The sequence below is a fragment of the Clupea harengus genome, chromosome 10 (assembly GCF_900700415.2).
Source record: "Clupea harengus chromosome 10, Ch_v2.0.2, whole genome shotgun sequence".
Taxonomy (NCBI): domain Eukaryota; kingdom Metazoa; phylum Chordata; class Actinopteri; order Clupeiformes; family Clupeidae; genus Clupea; species Clupea harengus.
In genome coordinates, this window is record NC_045161.1 from 12,758,623 (window position 1) to 12,778,384 (window position 19,762).

A 19,762-nucleotide genomic window follows, 5' to 3' on the forward strand; every position below is an offset into this window, starting at 1 on the left:
TGTTATACGGGTATGAGCTCTCCTTACAGCCTATATTTACAAGCAGGATGTGGTGGCCCTAATTTTAGTATATATTGTTGAGAGAAGAGAATGCTCACCCGCTGTAGTGAATGCCATAAGGAAGTGGGTATGTTTAGCTGTCCCACAGAGACGAGGAGGATGTGCTGCCAGAGGTGATGTATCAAACACAAATAGAAGGGTTCAAGGTCAGAAAAAGAGGTCAAAAATATAAATAAATATATTATTTACATATGTCCAGTTACGGCGTCTACCCCTTGGAAAAAAAAGTGTAGCCTACACAGTGTTTTCGTTGAGCAGCCCCCAAACTTGTGGTCCCGCCCTTCTGCCGTTCGTCAGTACAGCCTTTGTGAGTCCGAGGCACCAATAGCGGTACAACAGACGGACCATAGTCACCGCAGCCACAAGGACATGCCTTCACCTCAGTGTTGGGAACGGCCAAACATATAAGAGAGTGAGGTGGCGAAGACACATCGTGGGTAAGCTCAGTGTTTTATCATTATCGGTATTTAGTCATTTTTACTTTGTATGTTTACCGAGAAAAAAGCAGGCAGTTCAGTCAAATCTTTATCCTACGAACCAGCGCTCGGATGATACTGTAACAGCGTGGCATATCCTATGAAACCCTTAACATAACTTTGACTGCGTTATTGTCGGGAAAGTTAAGAGAAGCAGCATAGTTTCTACCCTGGTTAGAATGTACGGTCACGTCGTGGACACCTATTTGAGCTAAGACTACAATATTAATCAGATTCACCCATCCTGCAATTGTGTGGTTACGTGCAGAATCGTTGTCCAGTGTTACACGTGTTAGTAGTTAGTCATGTTGCTGATGTAGGCTCACTTTGACTTTCAGTATCTTACCATGAGTGTGTGGGTGAGACGTGTCTGTAGGCTATTTCTCTGGATATCGATTAGGTTAGAGGGCTAGAATGATTCCCAGCAGAGAGGGCCAAGCAATTACCATTAGATCCTACTTTAAGGGGTTGGATTTCCGCGAAATTCCAAACGAAGTAGTTACTCTGCGGTGATTGTGATAAGTACCCCAACTGAGAGTACCCCATCTTTCAAAAAAATGCAAACTGACTGATAGTTCACATAAATGTCAGGGATGGCAGTTTAGTTTAGTAATTCCATTCACACAGTCAAAATCATCTGATTTGTGTCCAGTGCTATCTTCAAGCTTGTCTTTTAAAAGATTTCATGAGGGTGTGGTGAGCTTGTCAGTATCTGAGAATGGATTCAGTTCCCAGGGGCAAGGAGCGTATAGTTGCAATGATTGTAAGACAACTGGAATTACCCTTCATTCCAAGAAATCTATTACAATGATGCTATCACACATATCACATGATTATCAATGATGGTGCATAGAATTTAGCATTAAAAGCACTAAATACATTACAATGGAACATTTGTCTTTACCTTCGGGGAATGGCTGGTATCTCACAAAACAGCACCTATTGTCTTAAAGGTCCCATATTGGACAGGATTTTGTATCCTTGGGTCTTGAGGTGACTCAGGCATACATTGTCTCTGTCAGAGTGTGTGGCTGAGAGAGCTGGACCATTTCCTGCCAGGAAACAGTCTGTCAGTGGGATAAGGCTGGCCTGGCTCAACAATGCCCCAGCACAAATTAACGCCACAAGGACATATCTCTTTCAAAGCGATCAAAGGAAGCATCGCTCAGTGAATACCAAACCATGTACTGTTATTACTAAGGAAGGCATGTCACAGCAGATCCTCAGTTGATTGTCGTGTGTGATCCGGCTGAGACTCTCGACGAGACACGAGTCCTTGGGGACCTAATAGACTTCTTTCAGTCATTTGGATCTGTAAACATCCTCTTATCCCATCCTGGTGTGCCCTGCATCCTTCCTCTAAGGTACATACTATTTCCACCAAGGTTGCCAGCAGTGGGAGTTGGTGTGTTCAAATATATATGTTTTTTAAAACAGTCAGGAAGACGGTGTTTACGTGAAGGTCGCTGTCATGGTAATTTCACCAATGTCACTTTGATTGAAAAGATTACGGAAGCGTTTTTTTATCTTTAAATAATTGCCTATGCCCTTGGTTTGCAGGATGAAGACAGAGACATGCACTCTCACACTCAAACACACGCAGCCTCTCCAGCTTAGACAGAGCTTGGTAAGATCATTAGTCAGCACAGGATATTCCAGACATGTAGCCCTCTTGAACCTTTGCAGCTGGTTATAACAGATGTATAAATATTGTTTCAAGCACTAAAAAGTGTTTTCGTAGCAGGCAGTGTTTAAATCAGCCAGTCAGGACTGTGGAGCGGGCTCACGGTTATCAGAGGAACACAGGAAGAAAACTTTTTCTAAAAGCCAACCTAAAAAAAAAATATTTACAGCCATTCCACTCAAACCAGCACCAGGGTTTTTGTGCGGTAACTGATTAATAGGGTCTCCTTGGTTTGTGGGATGTTGGAATGTGAGAGACAGAAGTATGTTCCTGGAGACACATAAAAAGGAGCTTGCATTGACGTCAAATACTTACAGATTCAGTTTCCATTTTAGAGAGAGTGTACGGAAGAAGATCTGCTGACAGAATGATTATGGGTAGGCAAAGCAGAGACTGTAGCAGAGCATGATGTGGAGGGGATTCTCCAGGGAGGATGAGTCATCTGAGGAGATTAGGTTATTGCAGGTCAGGCCAGTCAGGTCTCCAGAATCGCCGTCAGTCCAGAAACATATAGGCCTTGGTAAATAGCCATGTCCAGTTAACAGTTATGAAGAATGCATATTCAACTTCATTCAGTAGATATATAGCTTGAATAGAACATAGTCATTGTAGTCAAGAAACTTTGGTGAGTAAGGGGAAGTTAAGAAATGTTCAAATATTGAAATCTAATTGTCTATGGAATCAAGAATTCACACACGTAACACATGCATGTTTTCAGGATACTTGTTTTTAATACGGTTATTGGGTAACATGTTAGATGTTTTAGAGTAGAGTACGTCCATTTTGTTGACTTGTCTAACTTTTACTGGTTGAAACAGTTGTGTTTAATTCCATGTTCAGTGAAGAGTTCATGTGCACACGGCACTACTGCCAGGTTCACCCTTAATGTAGCAAGGCCCATGTTTTTGTGTTCCACAGCATTTCAAGCATGAAACACCAATTAGGGCTGAACATATTTTTCAGCTGGAATACAGTGGAATTCAGGCTAGGGTGGTGTTGGTTATGAGTAATTATCCGGGACATCCCAACAGTGGGTGGGAGTCTGTCTGGCATGCCTTCTTCTGGGGCAACAGCAGGGCAACAGCGTCCACTCCTTCTACCACACTGCCACCTCTTCTATCCTGCCCTAGCCCAGCAGATCTGCCGGATACCAGGATGAGATGCTTCTCAGATATAACCGTTCTGTTAGCAATTGTGCAATTGTGCTACTTCATTTAATGTGTTTGAAAGAAATATCGCCTTGTCAGGGTGAAAGGTCAGCTCACATAAGTATGTAGCATATTGGGTTTGAATGCCTTGCATGATTTTAAGCAAATTGCTGCAACTGCTGCTGGACTAATTATTTGACTGTAAGGGGAAATTAAACATAACTAACATTTCAGTTATGCACAGGACAAGATGTCAAGTTCCTTGCACTATTGTTTGGGGATTTCCCACAGCAGCCAGACCTCAGGACATCACATGCAAGTAATCATACTGAAACTACCTAAACTATTTATTATGACACATCAGGGTGCACCACAACCACCATACTGATACTTAACAATACTCAGCAAAAACAACACCAAAGAGACACCTTTATGAGCACCTCACAGGGGTTGTCAAGTGGGAACATTCCCCCATATGTGTTTCGTTGATTTAGGCTCACAACAAATCCAGGAAGTACAGCAGTGGTGTCTGGCATCCCAACCCTACCCCTCCTCCATACCCATCATGGGTTAAGGCACATGTCAATACCAGACACAACACTGCATACACTTCAAAGAAACACCACAACCCTCACTGACAGACTTCCCCACAATAACCATTATTAACATAATGAGAGTGAACTACCTATACAATTAAACAAATGACTGTTCTTTTACTTATTGCTTGTCGGTTTTGATTTCACCACTAACTTCGACTACTCATCCTCAACGTAGGCATGGCTTTAATCTTCTGTTGAGTCACCATTTGAAAGAAACTGCATGATGGATGAGAGAGAGAGAGATAAATCACTTAAATAAGGACAAGGTTAAAGGTGAGACAAAACAGACAAGGGGAGTCTCAACAATTCGATTTTCCACCACAGACATGATGTGCATACACTAATATGATGAGGGAAGTACACTTGCAGGCCTCAACACAACTGCTGTCTTCAAAACCGGCTTTGTCATGGACTAGTTACCAAAATCATTTTAGGGTTTTACAACCATGCAAATATTCCCTGTGCTTTTGGGCCTATCGAATACAGCACATTTGGGTAACACTATATTTGGATAGTCCACCTACAGAGGCTTTACAGATGGTTTGTTGAAATTCAAGTTCAGTCTTTCTAGTTGTTCACTGAACATCACCTAAACCTAACCTAAACACTAACCTTAACCAAAAGTTGTAGTTCCAACAGATCAGAGCATCTGTAGATAGTCTGTAGGGGACCATCCAAATAAAGTGTGGATTCGTGGATTCACATTTGAATTAACTAAGTTTGAGTGCTGTTACCTGTACAACCGAGTTTTATGTTAATAAGGGAGTTGCACACATTCAAATATAATTCTGTGTTCAAGTGTGAACTGTGTTGGTCAGTCACAGATGTACAGTTTCTGCAACAAAGTGTTCAAATTATGGCTGTCATGACTGCTAAAATAGTGCTGTCATACCTGAATAACATTACCAATAGACTAATAGATACTTTCTTGTAATTCTACACTCCAATGTGTCCATGATGACATTTAATGTCATTAACGGGTAAATTAAATCAAGTGTCTCAGTTGCCAAAAGACTCTATGCCTAATAACATCCAGTTGTCCACTGACTGACATCCAGCTTGTGACTGAACTAGTCTTCAGAAAGCCAGTGGTCAACTTCAGGGTGCTTTTTTCTCTCTTCTGTGTAACCTCTCTAATGCAGAAGCAGCAGTAGTTGGAAAACATATGTAATTACTGTGGGCCATTGATGGGTATTGTGGGAGACCTTTCATTTCCTGTGTGGCTAAGCTTTGCTTTTACTTGTCCTATAAATAGCTGCAGTAGTGCTGGCCTGTGGATGCTTGTGAAACGTCCTTGCAGAGATTACTTTGGTGATATTTGTTTGTTTTAATGTACAGTACTTGACGGATCATTACCCAGGTGCTTGTACAGTGTAGTGTTGTAATCAGGACTCAATAATGCTTCCACAACAGGTCGCAGTTATCTTCAGTGTATGTGCCCCAAGGATGTGGATCAATACAGAGGAGAAATGTGCTCCTTAACGAAATAAAAAGAAAACTCTTTGGTTGTCAATCAGATTTTCCATAACATAAAATCTAATGTCTAAAGGAACAGTGATGTGGAAGGTTGTTATATGATAAAATCCTACTTTTCATGCAATGAGTTTGCCCCAAAATGCTGTACGTGTGTGCCTGTGAGAATGTTAATGTTTCATTCAGTGTCAAGTGTTGCATTTTAGAATGTACTTGTGTTTTCTAGCTTGTGTTTATATTAGCATGCATTTCTGTTATCCTTTTGGGAACCGTTTGAGATGTGTAATTGACTGTGCTTTCCCCTGTCTGTTAGTGTTTTTGGCCACCTTCAGGCCCTGCCTGCTATGCTAAAATGAAGAGAGAAAAAAACAAAACAAAAACAAATGACATTTTCAACTTTGTCCCCCCCCCCAATGTCAAACATCTTCCTATGCCACTGACTGAACTTACTTTCATACTTTACCCTACAACCTACAATTGTCTGATGTTTATTCTTTGTTAATGTTTTAAAGACCCAACCTCACCATTGATAGCACTTAAGATATGCTGTGTGCGCGATTTATTTTTATTTTCTATTTCAATCGAACGCAACTCTTTAGATATAGGACAGCATGCTGTGTTATCTTTCTTGATATTTCAAATAAATACTGACACATTATACTTTTTAAAATATGTAATTATATCATATCCTATGTTGTTATTTCACCCCAGTATATTGAGATATGAGTTTTTTTAGCCTTATCGCCCAGTCCTACATTACACTGAAGCCTTTAATAAATAGTCAGTACCCTTGATGATCTCCAACAGAGCATAAACACTGCCATTTTTAGATAGTCAATGGCTCAGCTCTAGAGGTTTGTTTGACAAGTAGAGGCGCAGAAAAATGTATTGGTGTTAACAAAAGATGGAGACACCACTACAGGGCCGGCGGGGAAGCCATGAGCCCAGAGCCATGCCTATGTAGCAAAAAAATAAAGAATGTTTCTGGTGGTTGATGCTGCAATCAGTCTTTATTCCAGTAAAGAGCAGTAACGAAGCAAATGGAACATACTCAGCATTCAGTGGTCTGGATCCCAAACATCTCAAACTCTAGCCATATATAGGTTTAAGACACCTCCTAATGTAAATGAACTAGGCTTCTGATGCAGACAACTCTGTCAACCTTTTGTTGTTTTGTACAATAATGAAGTTTCTCTGACCTTTTGCCTGAGGTTCTCAATGACCTGCCCCCATTCCCATACTACAATTGGTGGCTGTCAATTACACCTCAGTTTATGACCCCTGGTGTCAGAGTGATGCCAGGGTGTGGACCTTTTCTTTGTTACCATGATAAGATTACCATTTGGGAGGTAATGGTGACCACGTTTGGTGGTCACAGCGGCTTCTTTGTCATGTTTGTTCCTTACACCTAATCTTCGGTCCTCTTTGGTCAGCGACCACAGACCAAACTAACTAGCTAAACTAGCTAACTAGCTAAGGCCCTCATCTGAGCACTAAACAAATAGCATTGTTGGGGTTTCAGTGTTTCCCCTAGGTTTACAGCTTTGGGGGGGGGGGGGGGGGCTGGGGCACGGTGCACGCTTAAAGGAATCATGGTGTTCATGTGTTTCTTTTAATGACAGCAGTCAATATAACAACTAAACATCGGAACATGTCTTTTTATGACAATTATCCACAAAGTGTGCAGCTTTTGTCGCTGCAGTGGTGTATCTTTCTGGGCTTCTGGAAGAACATTTTTTAAGATATTTGCGGCCTAAAATTCCTGATTTCGCAGGAGCTTTTCCAAAAAGTTGCGATGAAAGTTTTTATTTTTAGGTTTTTGTTGCAATGAAATTGGCGAAACAAGTGAAAGTTGCGATAAAAAGTTATGAATTGTCCTCTTTGTAATTATAATTGAGTTATTTGTTGAAAAATAATTGATTATTAAACAAACATTAATTCATCAAGAACAAAACGATTGAGAAATGGTCCTCTTAATAACCTCACCAATATGCCAAACAAAAGATTACCAGGACTACAAAAATGTAGCAAAATAGGCTTTACTTATCCACAACGAAGTGCACATGTTGGCATTACAAAAGGACCAGTACGACTGAATAAGATGTTATGAATGTCTCAGCCTTCATATGACGAAAAAAATTAAAAAAAACAGCCTGTGTCACTATGATCTGTCTCGTCATCTGACGTCCTGCCTGTGTTTCTGCCGTTCTCATTGCTTATCAATCTGTTTTGCTATCCTTGTTTATTTATTTTATCCGTATAGGTGTTGATGTTCAATTTCATATATTAATTTAAAGTCGTCCAATTTCAAGTCATCCATTCTTCAACACTAGCTGCTACCTTGTCTTCAAACAGAAAGTAACATTAAATCTCCATGGCAACAGGTCTTGAGGGTTTGGCAAATAATCGGATTTATTGCTTCCTTCATTATTCACAGCAAAATAAATAATTTTCGTTACATTTCATAGATTTATTAGCAGACTCTATGTAAAAAGGGCCACGCACAACTCACGGAAAAAGATAAAAAATGGAAGCCAGATCTATTTCTGAATTTTCGGTGCGGACATTCTGTACGTACGTTCTGTTTCCACGTCTGTTGTAGCCATTCTCATTGGGCCTCATTGTCGACCCTACCGAGGAAAAGATCTCTGCCGGATTCATGAACGCCTGGATATTAGTTTTTTAAAGCTTAAAAGTGTCCGTAGCTGTGCACTGGTTCTTAAGCCCAATTCTGTCCGCTGGTGGGAGCGTGCTCACCTGTGTGTGCGCGCACGTGTCTGTGTGTTTGTGCGCATCGCGGCGGAACTCTGCCATGCGCGATACAGAGAGCAGAGAATTGTAAACGCGCGACCATGTAGAGACAGAAATTACATGCCGTCGTGTAAATAAGATAAATAACATAAGGCTATTTATTTTGTTTAATAAAAGAACAAGCTATAGACCTGTTCTATAGGAAAGGTAACCTTAAATTACTTCCGTTGTGATTTGGCGCTTTATAGAAAATAAAATTGAACAAAATTAACTTGACCTTCCAGGGGGGGCGGGGGGTGCCGTTGGGGGGGCGGGACGCCCCCCTAATATAACGGTAGGGGAAACACTGGGTTTTGGGATGGGGACTTTTTTTCTCTGTGGGGCTTAATAATGTTGATTTTAGACATGTACTGTATGTCTTTTTGGCTCATGTATAATGACATTGGCAAACACAGGAGGTTAATGAAAGTTCGCTCCACATGACCATTCTTTACCCTTTTCCTTACCAGAATGCATAATCTAATATAAACACAGCACAGTATCAAATAGTAGATGGTTGTTCTAGTTCTAGGTGGAGTTGATTGTACAGGCATTGTAATGTAGATTTTTATCATCAGCTGATGTTGTGACTTATTTTCCACACTCGTGTGTCATCTTGTGTCCCAACAGGAATCATGATTCCCGTGACAGAGTTTCGGCAGTTCTCGGAGCAGCAGCCAGCTTTCCGTGTGCTGAAGCCATGGTGGGACGTCTTCACTGACTACCTCTCCGTGATCATGCTCATGATAGGAGTGTTTGGATGCACCCTTCAGGTTGGTGTCATAGCAACAGTGGTAGTCTACACGTTACTTGTGTTTTAACACATTCATGCCCCACAGAATCAAATTTGCATGTGCTCTGATAACAGAGAACCACATCAGTTTTACTAGAAAGAACAATGTAGATGTTAAAAAAGGACAAATAGGGATGTTAGGAGTCATCATAAGGAAAAAGACAAGTGCTTATGTTCATCTGCTAACAGTTACTTAATAGGAGAAAAAGTACATTTCACTTTATTCAGTTATTTTATTCAATTAAATACATCTGAATTGCCAAGAATGCAGAACTAACCTTCTTCCCAGGTGGTCTTCGTTGTTCCATCTATGACTCATGTCTTCTTACAACATATACTGTATGTTTGGACACCAAGTGATTGTTAGACACCCATGCTAGTGAAGGCGTAGTTTATACAAATGGAGTGTGAGTGTTTCCTGGAAATTTCCTAAGAGATATAGGGGACTTCCCCACAAGATGCTAGCATTCCAGTGATAAATAATTTACATTTGACTCTTGTACAGAATGGTGGACATTATGCAGCTGGTTGAACAGCAAGGACAAATCAAGTAAACTAGGAAGGAAACATGGTGGATAGAAAACCAAAGTCCGAAGTTAAGGTATGGAGTTGGATCAATGATGATTTAAAAGGAGTAAATTGAATTGCACGGGTGAGGTCATCTATAATGGCCTATTGCATGGACATATATGGAGCTTGTCAGAAAGTGAAGGTCAAGCGAAGAGGTTCAAATAGAAAGGCTGATTCAAGAGGAGGCAGCTGAAGAAGCAATGGGAACGAGCAGATGTTGAACAGAGATAAGGTTTTAATGTACTGCAGGCAGGGGGTGAGGAGTAGACTGGCTACACCAAGGAAGGCGGAGCTCCTCAGATGAGGAAGGAAAAAGAAAGAACAAGCTAGGGATGCATTCTATAAGGATCCATTTAAGTTTGTGAAGTCTTCATTCACTCAAGAGAAAGTTTGAGAGTTGAAAAAAGGAAGTATCTTCAATTGGTACATACTGAAAATCAGAGGCATGTGAAACTCAAGTTACCAGCAGACATTCCTCCAGTTGGAGAGATAGGTTCACCAAGAAAAACTGGCATCAGCTCCTGGCCCTAATAGGGTACTTAATCGTGTCTATAAAGGAGCGCCTGATATTTTTAAATATCTATGGAAGCTTATGGTGATTGTTTGAAAAAAGAGGAACAGTTCCGAAGATGTGGCGTCAGGCACAAGGAGAAAAACAACATGACCTTTTTTTTACCTATGATTCCTCTTAATGTAATCACAAGGAGCTTGGTCTCCTATTTGAAAGCAAATACCTTGATAGATACTCCTGTGCAGAAAGCAGGAATCTCAGAATGGAAAACTGGTGGAGGACAGTTTTCTTTATATTGACGGTGAGGTGATTCCTTCTATTGTAGAGAAACTGGTGAAGAGTTAAGGCAGGCTTAGATAATTAATTGGTAAGGCAAATACCATTCTTCCCTGGTAAATTTAAATTGTGGTACTTGCAGTTTGGGCATTTGCCATGCACAAGGTGGCCTTTGACTGCGTATGAAGTTACTATTTCAGAGGTGGAGAAATACAGAGTGGAAGAGCAGGGTTTGGGTTAGTTGACAGTTGGAAAGCATGGCGTAAGGCTACATTGCCAGAAGGAGGCAGATGGTACCCAGTTTTGTTCACAAGCAAGAAGAGGAAACTAGACAGCAGTTGCTTGTCAGGCATAGCAGGGGCAATGGAAGAACTGGCATAATGTTGAGAAGAGGAAGATGAGCTATGAATGGCATTCATTTAATTTACTTATGATGTCCTCCCAACTCTGCAGAACCTCAGCCAGTGGGTAGTTGAAGACGGAAGCTGCATGTTGTGTATGGGTGTTGACTCGTTAGAACATATTCTGTCTGGTTGTAAAACTTGCTTGACCCAGGGTCCCTACACTTGGAGACAATCAGGTGTATGAATGTATTGCCGTGTTTGAGAATAATCTAGTTGAGGTTAACTGGTTAATGACAGGGACAGTAGAATTATTTTTTGCGAGAGGAGCAGAGAAGTGGACACCAGTCAGGTACAAACAGTACTGGAACAGTACAGTAAATGGGCCAAGGTACGGGATTGGGGTTTGCTGGCTGATGTCGGAAGGCAACTTCAAATTTCAAAGTGTATTGTTGTGACTGCTATGAGACCAGACAAGGTGATGTATTCTGAGTGTGAGTGCATTAGTTACTTTACTGAGTTAATGATTCCCTTTGAAGATGTGATTGATGAAGCCTTTGAAAGGAAGAGGCTTAAGTATGCGAAACTGATCGTGGAAGCAAGGGAACAAGATTGGCAAGCACACACAAGGCCAGTGGAGATAGGTATTAGACGCTTTGTAGCTAAATCAACCACAGCGCTTCCGTTGGATTTTGGTTTTGGTCACTGAATGGAGCTTTAAAGCAGTTGTCTGAGGCTGCTGAAAATGCAAGCCAGTGGTTATGGCTGAAATGCTCACATACCCCTTTTCCATCAAGTTCTCAGCGTTCTTAACAGCCAAAGAACCAACTCTCAGCCAGGAAAACTGGTTCCAGAGCAGCACCAAAACTTTGCTTGTCTAGAACCAAGAACTGCTGATGTTAGGAGCTGGGGGCGGGATCATCGTGACCAACAAGACCAACTAAAACTGTGACTGACATTTTTATAAAACCAGAGCTGTTTAGTGAACTACTAATTTCTTGTCTGTAACTGATAGGTGAAAATTCACCCTAGTTACCTCAGGACTTCAGAGCTGCATATAAGTATATTTATTAGACAAACAACAATTGCAATCGGGCTCACTCCCAGCACAAGGCTGAAAGTGAAGCAATATTAAACACATCGCACAAGGTTTATATAGACAGAAGTTTAGTTTTCAGCAGGGATAACCACGTGGTGGATCTCTGACGTCCGAGGCTCCCTGAATTGCAAGGATGACAGTTTTGCACAAGGTCGGAAGAAGCTTATCACCTCTGGTCTAAACATGCTCTTGTACATATGCAGACTAAGTGGCACCTAATATTCTAAGTTACACCCATGCAGAAACACAGAAAAGCCATGTTCCTTCTTACATAAGTACATGATTCATATAAGGTAATTAATAATACCAGGCACTTGATTATTATATTCTTAAGTCATTAACAGTGTTTGGAAATTATCTCCATCAGTAACAGTGATGGCTAGCTAGCTGTTGGTTAGCTAACATTACTCAAGCCAGCATAGTGTAGGTACAATACCAGCCTCATACGGGCACCAGAATATTGTAGGTACCTTACCATGTGGGTGCAATTGTGCATAAATATTAATACTCTCCTCATGAGGGCCACCAATAAAATGTTGCTGATCTCACCCGATTGGATAGGCATCAACTATTCACCACAACAACAGATCAGTTAAGTTGAACACATAGGCCTACCATAGTGGTAAAAATATTGATCAGTCAAAAATCAGTCTCATAAAATATACTAAACTATCAATTTGGTATTATCAATTTGGTAATATAAACTACAACCAGAATTACCATATAAATAGCTAGTAAAGGTTGCAGCAGGTTAGCAGCATTCACTCTTGTGCAACGTTAAATAAACCAGTTTATACAATCAAAAGCATTTATTTACAAATTATCAGAAGTAAAATACACAATATGTAATCTAACTAAATGTATCTAACTAATGAATTGAAGGGGAGTGTGTGTGTGAGGGAGAGACAGTGTGTGTGTGTGTGAGTGTGCAAGCATGTGTGCTGGAGTGTGTGCTGTCGGATGTGCACCAGAAAGACTGTGTGTGTTTCTTTGTTCATTCTCCATAGTTATGCGTGCATGTGTGTGTACAGTTGTGAACAGTCAAACAAAGCAGCCTATGTGAAGTGCGAAGCTTGAGTTTTCTCTCTGCATGTGTGGCTATGTTTAAGGCTTACATATGTGTCATCTGTGTGATTATGGTGCCATGTTTAGAAGAGGAAAATGGTCAGTAATGCATGCAATACCCTATGTCTATGGGAGCATAATTAACATTAGCAGTGAAATGTTAATTATATTGAGTATTGTTAAGTATCAGTATGTAGCAGTTGTAGCGCACCCTGTTGTTACACTAATTAGGCTAGAACTTGCATGTGACCATGAGAGGGTTGGCTGCTGTGGAAGTCACCAACCAATAGCATGAGGAATTTAACATATTTTCCTGTGTACAACTACAAAATGTACTTGATGCAGATACCTCTGTACTTAATTCTCCCACTAGTCATTCTTGTATCTACAAACAGAACACCCTTGGTGTCATTACCTCAAGCTCTGGCTATTTGAAAGCACTGTTATAGAACAGCTTTTCGGAATACGAACACAACTTGAGGGAGACGATACAAAATTGGAGGGAGATGGGATTCCAGCACCTCCATATGAAAAACACAGATGCCTCCCTTCCTACCCGCTCCATTTCTTTTTCCATTCCTCATTCTTCGCTATTGTGTCTTTGGTCCTGTGGCAGATCAACTGAAGACGGCCTCTATTTACAGCCAACACCCCCCCTTTCGTCCTCTGTGTAAATTCCTGTAGATAATTCCCAATTATTTTTAGATGAGACAAACACCCCTGACAGGAACTCCCTGAGTGGGTGGGAATATCCCCCTCCACCTCCCCAGAGGAACATGTTCAAAGGCAGAAGCGCTTAAAAAAAGAATTCTGCCCCATTACAGTATGGAAAACTGTGTGGGTATTGTAAACGTTAGCCATCCGATGACTCGCAAAGTGTAGATTCGTGGCAGCAGCTCCATTCATGGCAGCCATTATGGTTCCTAATTGATACGCTTCCTGCCATTACGTCTGTGCCTCGCGCTGTAGAATGGGTGAGGTAAACACTCTCCGTGCCAGAAGGCCCCCGTCTGAATTGAGGGGGTGTGTGGACTGGCTGAGAGTACATAATGCCGGGTGAAAGGACCTTTAGTGCGGTGGACAAAATTAGAAAAGGGCGGGTGAAAGAGACAGAGGGTGTCCATGTGTTTGCCTTAGTAAAAGTGTGTGTGTGTATGTGTGTGTGAGAGAGAGAGAGAGACAGAGTGACAGAATGAGTGGTGGTGTGCGCAGTTGTGCTGATCTCTCTTTCCTCAGGAGGCCCTACTCAGCAGAATTAGCCTCTTGTCCTCGTGTTAGCCTTGTGAAGCTTCTTCCCTTTTTTCCCCCCTCAGCTGATGCTGCTGTAGATTGTCTTTTCCCACTGAGACAGACTCCAGACAGGCCTCATCCAGCCCATAAGCTAGGGAGTAATTATGTCACTAGATATTATCGAGCCCTTCCACAAGAAAGTAGCAGGAGGAGCTCAGTATTGAGTCAGAAGTATGACTCAGACTCTGACTTTCCACATGCGGTTGTCTGCAATAATACATTTGCTCAGACATCAGCTACATCCAGGAACATTCAATAAAATGATCTATCATCTGTGTCAGCTATGGGGGAGGATTTAGGGAAAGACTAGGCTCTTTTATTTATTTCGAGACATTTAAGTGAGTATGTCTCCCTCTGGAGTACACTGGGATGAATACAGCAAGTGGGCACTTCCTGTCTGAGTCATCGCTCTGGTAGGCATATTACAGTAGACCTCTTGGTATGCAATACCACAATGTGCCTCAGGCAGAATAATACAAACATGTATTAAAATGTGTTTTGCAGTGTATATTACAGAAAGGGTAATGACAGAAAGTCACATATAGTAATTTAGTCAGATTCTACAGTTCTGTAGATTTCCAGTTAGTTATAAAATGTCAGTTACTCGAATCATGTATGCATCATGCACATACACTGTAACACGGATACACTGTTGTCACTATTTTGAAAATTAATCACAATTAACACAGTTACATGTATTTGTTTACTTAGTGACAAAGGTATGCATTAAGGGACACATTTTCTAAACTCTTTAGTTTTTTGTTTGTGTGTCTTCATATGCAGGTTATGCAAGACAAAATCATCTGCCTTCCTCAGGGGAATCTTCCAGTTCCTCCGACGAATCAAACAGGGATCTTGCCAAATCAGTCTGAGCCAGAAAGTGAGCCTGCACTCCCTTCTCCCACCTCAGTCTCACCTGCACCTGTAGTGCAGGAAATGAGGGGCCTGAAAACTAACCTGGACTGGCAGCAATACAGCTTCATCAACCAGATGTGCTACGAAAAGGCACTTCACTGGTATGCCAAGTACTTCCCATACCTGGTGCTCATACACACGGTCATCTTCATGGTGTGCAGCAACTTCTGGTTCAAGTTCCCAGGATCCAGCTCCAAAATTGAACACTTCATCTCCATTTTGGGAAAGTGCTTTGACTCACCATGGACTACTCGAGCCCTGTCAGAGGTGTCAGGGGAAAACCAAGAGGAGCGGGACAGCAAGAAGCAGGTCCCCAGCCGACCAGTTCCCAACAATGCCTCCGCAGTAGAGGGGAGCCTGGTCAAGACTCAGTCTCTTCGATCCATCCCAGAGAAGATTGTGGTTGACAAACCAGCAGCAGCAAGTGTCCTGGACAAGAAGGAGGGTGAGCAGGCAAAGGCACTCTTTGAGAAGGTCAAAAAGTTCCGACTGCACGTGGAAGAAGGTGATCTACTCTATGTTTTGTACGTCCGCCAGACCATCCTCAAAGTGCTCAAGTTCGTCCTCATCATTGCTTACAACAGTGTCTTGGTCTCCAAGGTCCAGATCACTGTCACCTGCAATGTGGACATTCAGAACATGACTGGGTACCGGCACTTTTCCTGCAACCATACCATGGCCCATCTGTTCTCCAAACTCTCCTACTGCTACCTGTGCTTTGTGATTGTGTATGGATTCTCATGCTTGTATACGTCCTACTGGCTCTTCTACCGCTCTCTCAAAGAGTACTCCTTTGAGTATGTGCGACAGGAGACAGGAATCAGTGACATCCCAGACGTGAAGAACGATTTTGCCTTCATGCTGCATATGATCGACCAGTATGACCCACTCTACTCCAAACGCTTTGCTGTGTTCCTCTCTGAGGTGAGTGAGAACAAGCTGAAGCAACTCAACTTGAACCACGCCTGGACTGCAGAAAAGCTCCGCCAGCGCCTGCAAACCAACAACAGCAACCGTCTTGAACTTCAGCTCTTCATGCTCTCGGGCCTGCCAGACACCATCTTTGAGCTATCAGAGCTGCAATCCTTGAAGCTGGAGATCATCAATAATGTCACTATCCCAGCGGCCATCGCACAACTACAGGACCTCCAGGAGCTGTCCCTCTACCAGTGTTCGCTGAAGATCCACACAGCGGCCATATCCTTCCTGAAAGAGAACTTGAAGGTTCTGCGGGTGAAGTTTGATGATGCTCGTGAGTTGCCACATTGGCTGTACTTGCTGAGGAACCTAGAGGAGCTCCACCTCACCGGTTCTCTGAGTCCAGATGCCTCCAAAAACATCACCCTGGAGTCACTTCGGGAGCTGAAGTCCCTGAAGACTCTGTCACTGAAGAGCAACTTCATCAAGATCCCGCAGTCCATTGTGGATGTCCACAGCCACCTCCAGCGGCTGTACATCTACAATGATGGCACCAAGCTGGTGATGCTTAACAATTTAAAGAAGATGGTAAATCTGACAGAGCTGGAGCTGGTGCACTGCGACATGGAGCGTATCCCACATGCCATCTTCAGTCTGGTTAACCTTCAGGCACTGGACCTGAAGGAAAACAATCTACGCTCCATCGAGGAAATTGTCAGCTTCCAGCATCTGCGCAAACTCACTTGCCTCAAGTTGTGGCACAACAGCATCGCTCAGATCCCAGAGCACATCAAGAAACTGGGCAGCTTGGAGAGACTCTACTTCTCCTACAACAAGATTGAGGTCCTGCCCTCGCACTTGTTCCTCTGCAACAAGCTGCGCTACCTGGACCTCTCCTACAATGACATTCGCTTCATCCCACCTGAGGTCGGGGTGCTGCAGAGCCTGCAGTACTTTTCACTCACGTGCAACAAGATCGAGAGCATACCGGATGAGCTTTTCTTTTGCAAGAAGTTGAAGACACTCAAACTGGGCAAAAACACTCTGTCTGTGCTGTCACCAAAGATTCGCTACCTGGTGCTGTTGACTCACCTGGAGCTAAAGGGGAATCATTTTGAGGCTTTGCCCCCCGAGCTGGCCGTCTGTCGGTCATTAAAGCGCAGTGGCCTCATGGTGGAGGATGTTCTTTTTGAGACATTGCCCTCAGATGTCAGGGAACAAATGAAAGCTGAGTAAATGGGTGAATTTGACTCTGCACAATATACCAAAAAGTCTTAAAGTACGTTTGGTTTCTGTCCGTCCTAGGCGTGGCATTTTCCGTCCTAGGCGTGGCCTTTTCCGTCCATTTGTATCCAGCCTATGTGTATTAGATTTCATATGTCATGATGGATATTGCAATACTAATGGGTGAGTGCAACCTTTTATACTCTTATGCTTGGCATAGAAGGGAAAGCCGTCAGAATATCTTTGTTGGGCAAACAATTTGGGAAAAAGGCCTAATTAATTATACACATTTTTGTTGTTATCATAAGAATGTATCTCTATTGTGTATGTATCAAAGAATAAGATAATGCCTTATTGGGTGTCTATGCAGGCGTGCCATTTGTTCTTGGCATGGAAAAACATGTTACACTGGACAGACTGTGTACCCCATACATTTGTGGCCTTCTTTTGAAAGCTTGTAGTGATTATCTTGTGACAAACATTCATCAATTGAATCACCATTGGTGATAGCCCTGGCAAGAATGCATTTCTTAAAATCGATGCAAATTGCTCACGGCAATACAGTGGGAAATTGTTTGTGTCATGTTTCTATTCCATTTACTTGTCATCAGTGACATAGCTGGATAGTGATGAAGAATTATCTGTAAACATTTTGAAGCTCTTCTAATATACATTTTTACATATAAATGACATATTTGCACTGGAAAATGTAGGCCTAACATTCCAATCTCTTCTATTATATCGCATTGTATCAGTACTACAGTTATGGCCAGCTGAAGGTCAATGTAAGTGTTTGCAACAGATCAGTGGCTATATTCAGGTACACCCAAATGTAGGCACAACATAAGTTGATCAGACTGTTCCAATGCCAAATTCTTTAGCTGCTACCACATTTGACCAAATTCAAATGGCTACAACCCTGTGCCTCTGGTACGTAAGCCTCCTCTGATGATGGTGTCATATTAACATCCCATTGCCATAGTGCAGCTTGCTGATGCCATTCCTTTCCATTGTGAAACATGATCACTCGTGTCGATATGCTTGTCCAGGGCAGAGAGGTCCTGCTTCTCAGGATATCTGAAATTTGATCAGCTGACATTTATACAATATGTGCCTCGAGAACGAAGCAAAAACGAATGTTGCTGCATCCACCCTACCACCGGCATTATGCATGCAGAGCTGCTCCCTGGCCAGTCTAACCCATGACACAGCAATACTGTGATTGTGCTTACTCCCTCAGCTAGGGTGCAGTGCAGTCACTGTTTGGCTCAGAACCAACAGCACAGGGTGGTACAGGATGTGTGCTTGAGCCCATGCCAGAGGAGTTCAGGGAGACGAGCTAGAGCTTGTGTCACGCTCCCGGAGATGCCGAGATTGAATTGTGCCACCCACAAGACCCAGGAAATCAAAGCATCAACCTCCTGTGTGCAGGATTACTGTAATCTTCCAGGGTTCGTTTCTTGCGGTGCTCTATGTGTCACATGATGCCTCGTGTGTCCAAAAAATTGGTTGCAGTGTGGGCATGAATTGAGTTGGGTCCAGCTATTGCATTTGACGAAACATTATCAACAACAATCTTTTCAGATGCATGCTGGACCTAAACCTGTTAGCTCTGCTTTATTTAGGTTCTGGTGGAAATAGCCAGATCTTTTTCATGTACAGAAACCAATTTATTTTGCCATTGCTGCCTATAAATGTAAAATCCTTTTGCCTTATCAACATGACACTTTTTCTACTACGTATTTCATCATACTGTACTGTATGGAATTCACAAGTAAATAAATATTTATTTCATTTTACCCATTCTCTTCCTTTGGTGAGTTACTTTGCCCAGCTGCTGGCTATTAGAAAGTTACATTTTCGTTCTGCATGCATATCCTTGGTAGCACATATATGCACATGATCCTGTCTTTACATCAAAAATAATAGGTAGTCAGCAAAGTGTACAAATATGTTTAATTTGCACAAACAGCATTTTTTATGATGTTCTTACTTTGATTTGGTAAAGAAATGCCCATTTTGTAGGAGGAGAATACACTAAATGATTTTTCACATCCTAAGTGATATATGATGTCCTTTCTGCATAGTGAGAAAATTACCTGTCTTTGTATCCAGTGCACATGCTTTGTGCCGCTAGAAGATTAATTTAGTGCAAATTAATTTGCACATGTCAGCATGATTAAATGTGGCTGGTTGGGGCTTTGGACATCTTGTCAACTGAGGAAAATAAATTATCTCAGGGCCAGACAGCCCAACGGAGAGATCGTCCTATTCCTGAAATTTAAATGGACTTCTTGTAATGGCCTAGCTGATTGCACTCCCTTCACGCTATTATCACAAATTTCACAAAGGTACCCTTTTCAAGTAAGAGTCATAAGACCCAGCCCCTGTAGACTCAAAATGATAAGTCTGATGTGAAACTGCTTCTTGGTATGACTGTGTGGGATGAGGTGCGAACTGGCAAAGGTTTAAAAAAAGCTTCTCTGCTCACAGGATTTCCTGAAAGGTCTATGCCATTTAGTGGAAGTGA

At 42.1% G+C, this 19,762-nt stretch overlaps 1 protein-coding gene across 2 annotated transcripts; it reads left to right on the forward strand.

Moving 5' to 3' along the window:
- The first annotated feature begins 317 nt into the window (after positions 1-317).
- LOC105910702 (leucine rich repeat containing 8 VRAC subunit C) lies at positions 318-19,031 on the forward strand. Of its 2 annotated transcripts, none has more exons than XM_031575412.2 (3): positions 318-497; positions 8,861-9,003; positions 14,959-19,031. In XM_031575412.2, the coding sequence occupies exons 2-3, from the start codon at positions 8,866-8,868 to the stop codon at positions 17,242-17,244; spliced, it is 2,424 nt and encodes an 807-aa protein (XP_031431272.1). In that variant the 5' UTR covers positions 318-497; positions 8,861-8,865; the 3' UTR covers positions 17,245-19,031. The 2 variants fall into 2 exon arrangements, with proteins under 2 accessions (XP_031431272.1, XP_031431274.1); XM_031575414.1 differs by lacking the exon at positions 318-497 and adding an exon at positions 9,529-9,624 and having other exon boundaries at positions 8,926-9,003.
- Positions 19,032-19,762: the final 731 nt, after the last annotated feature.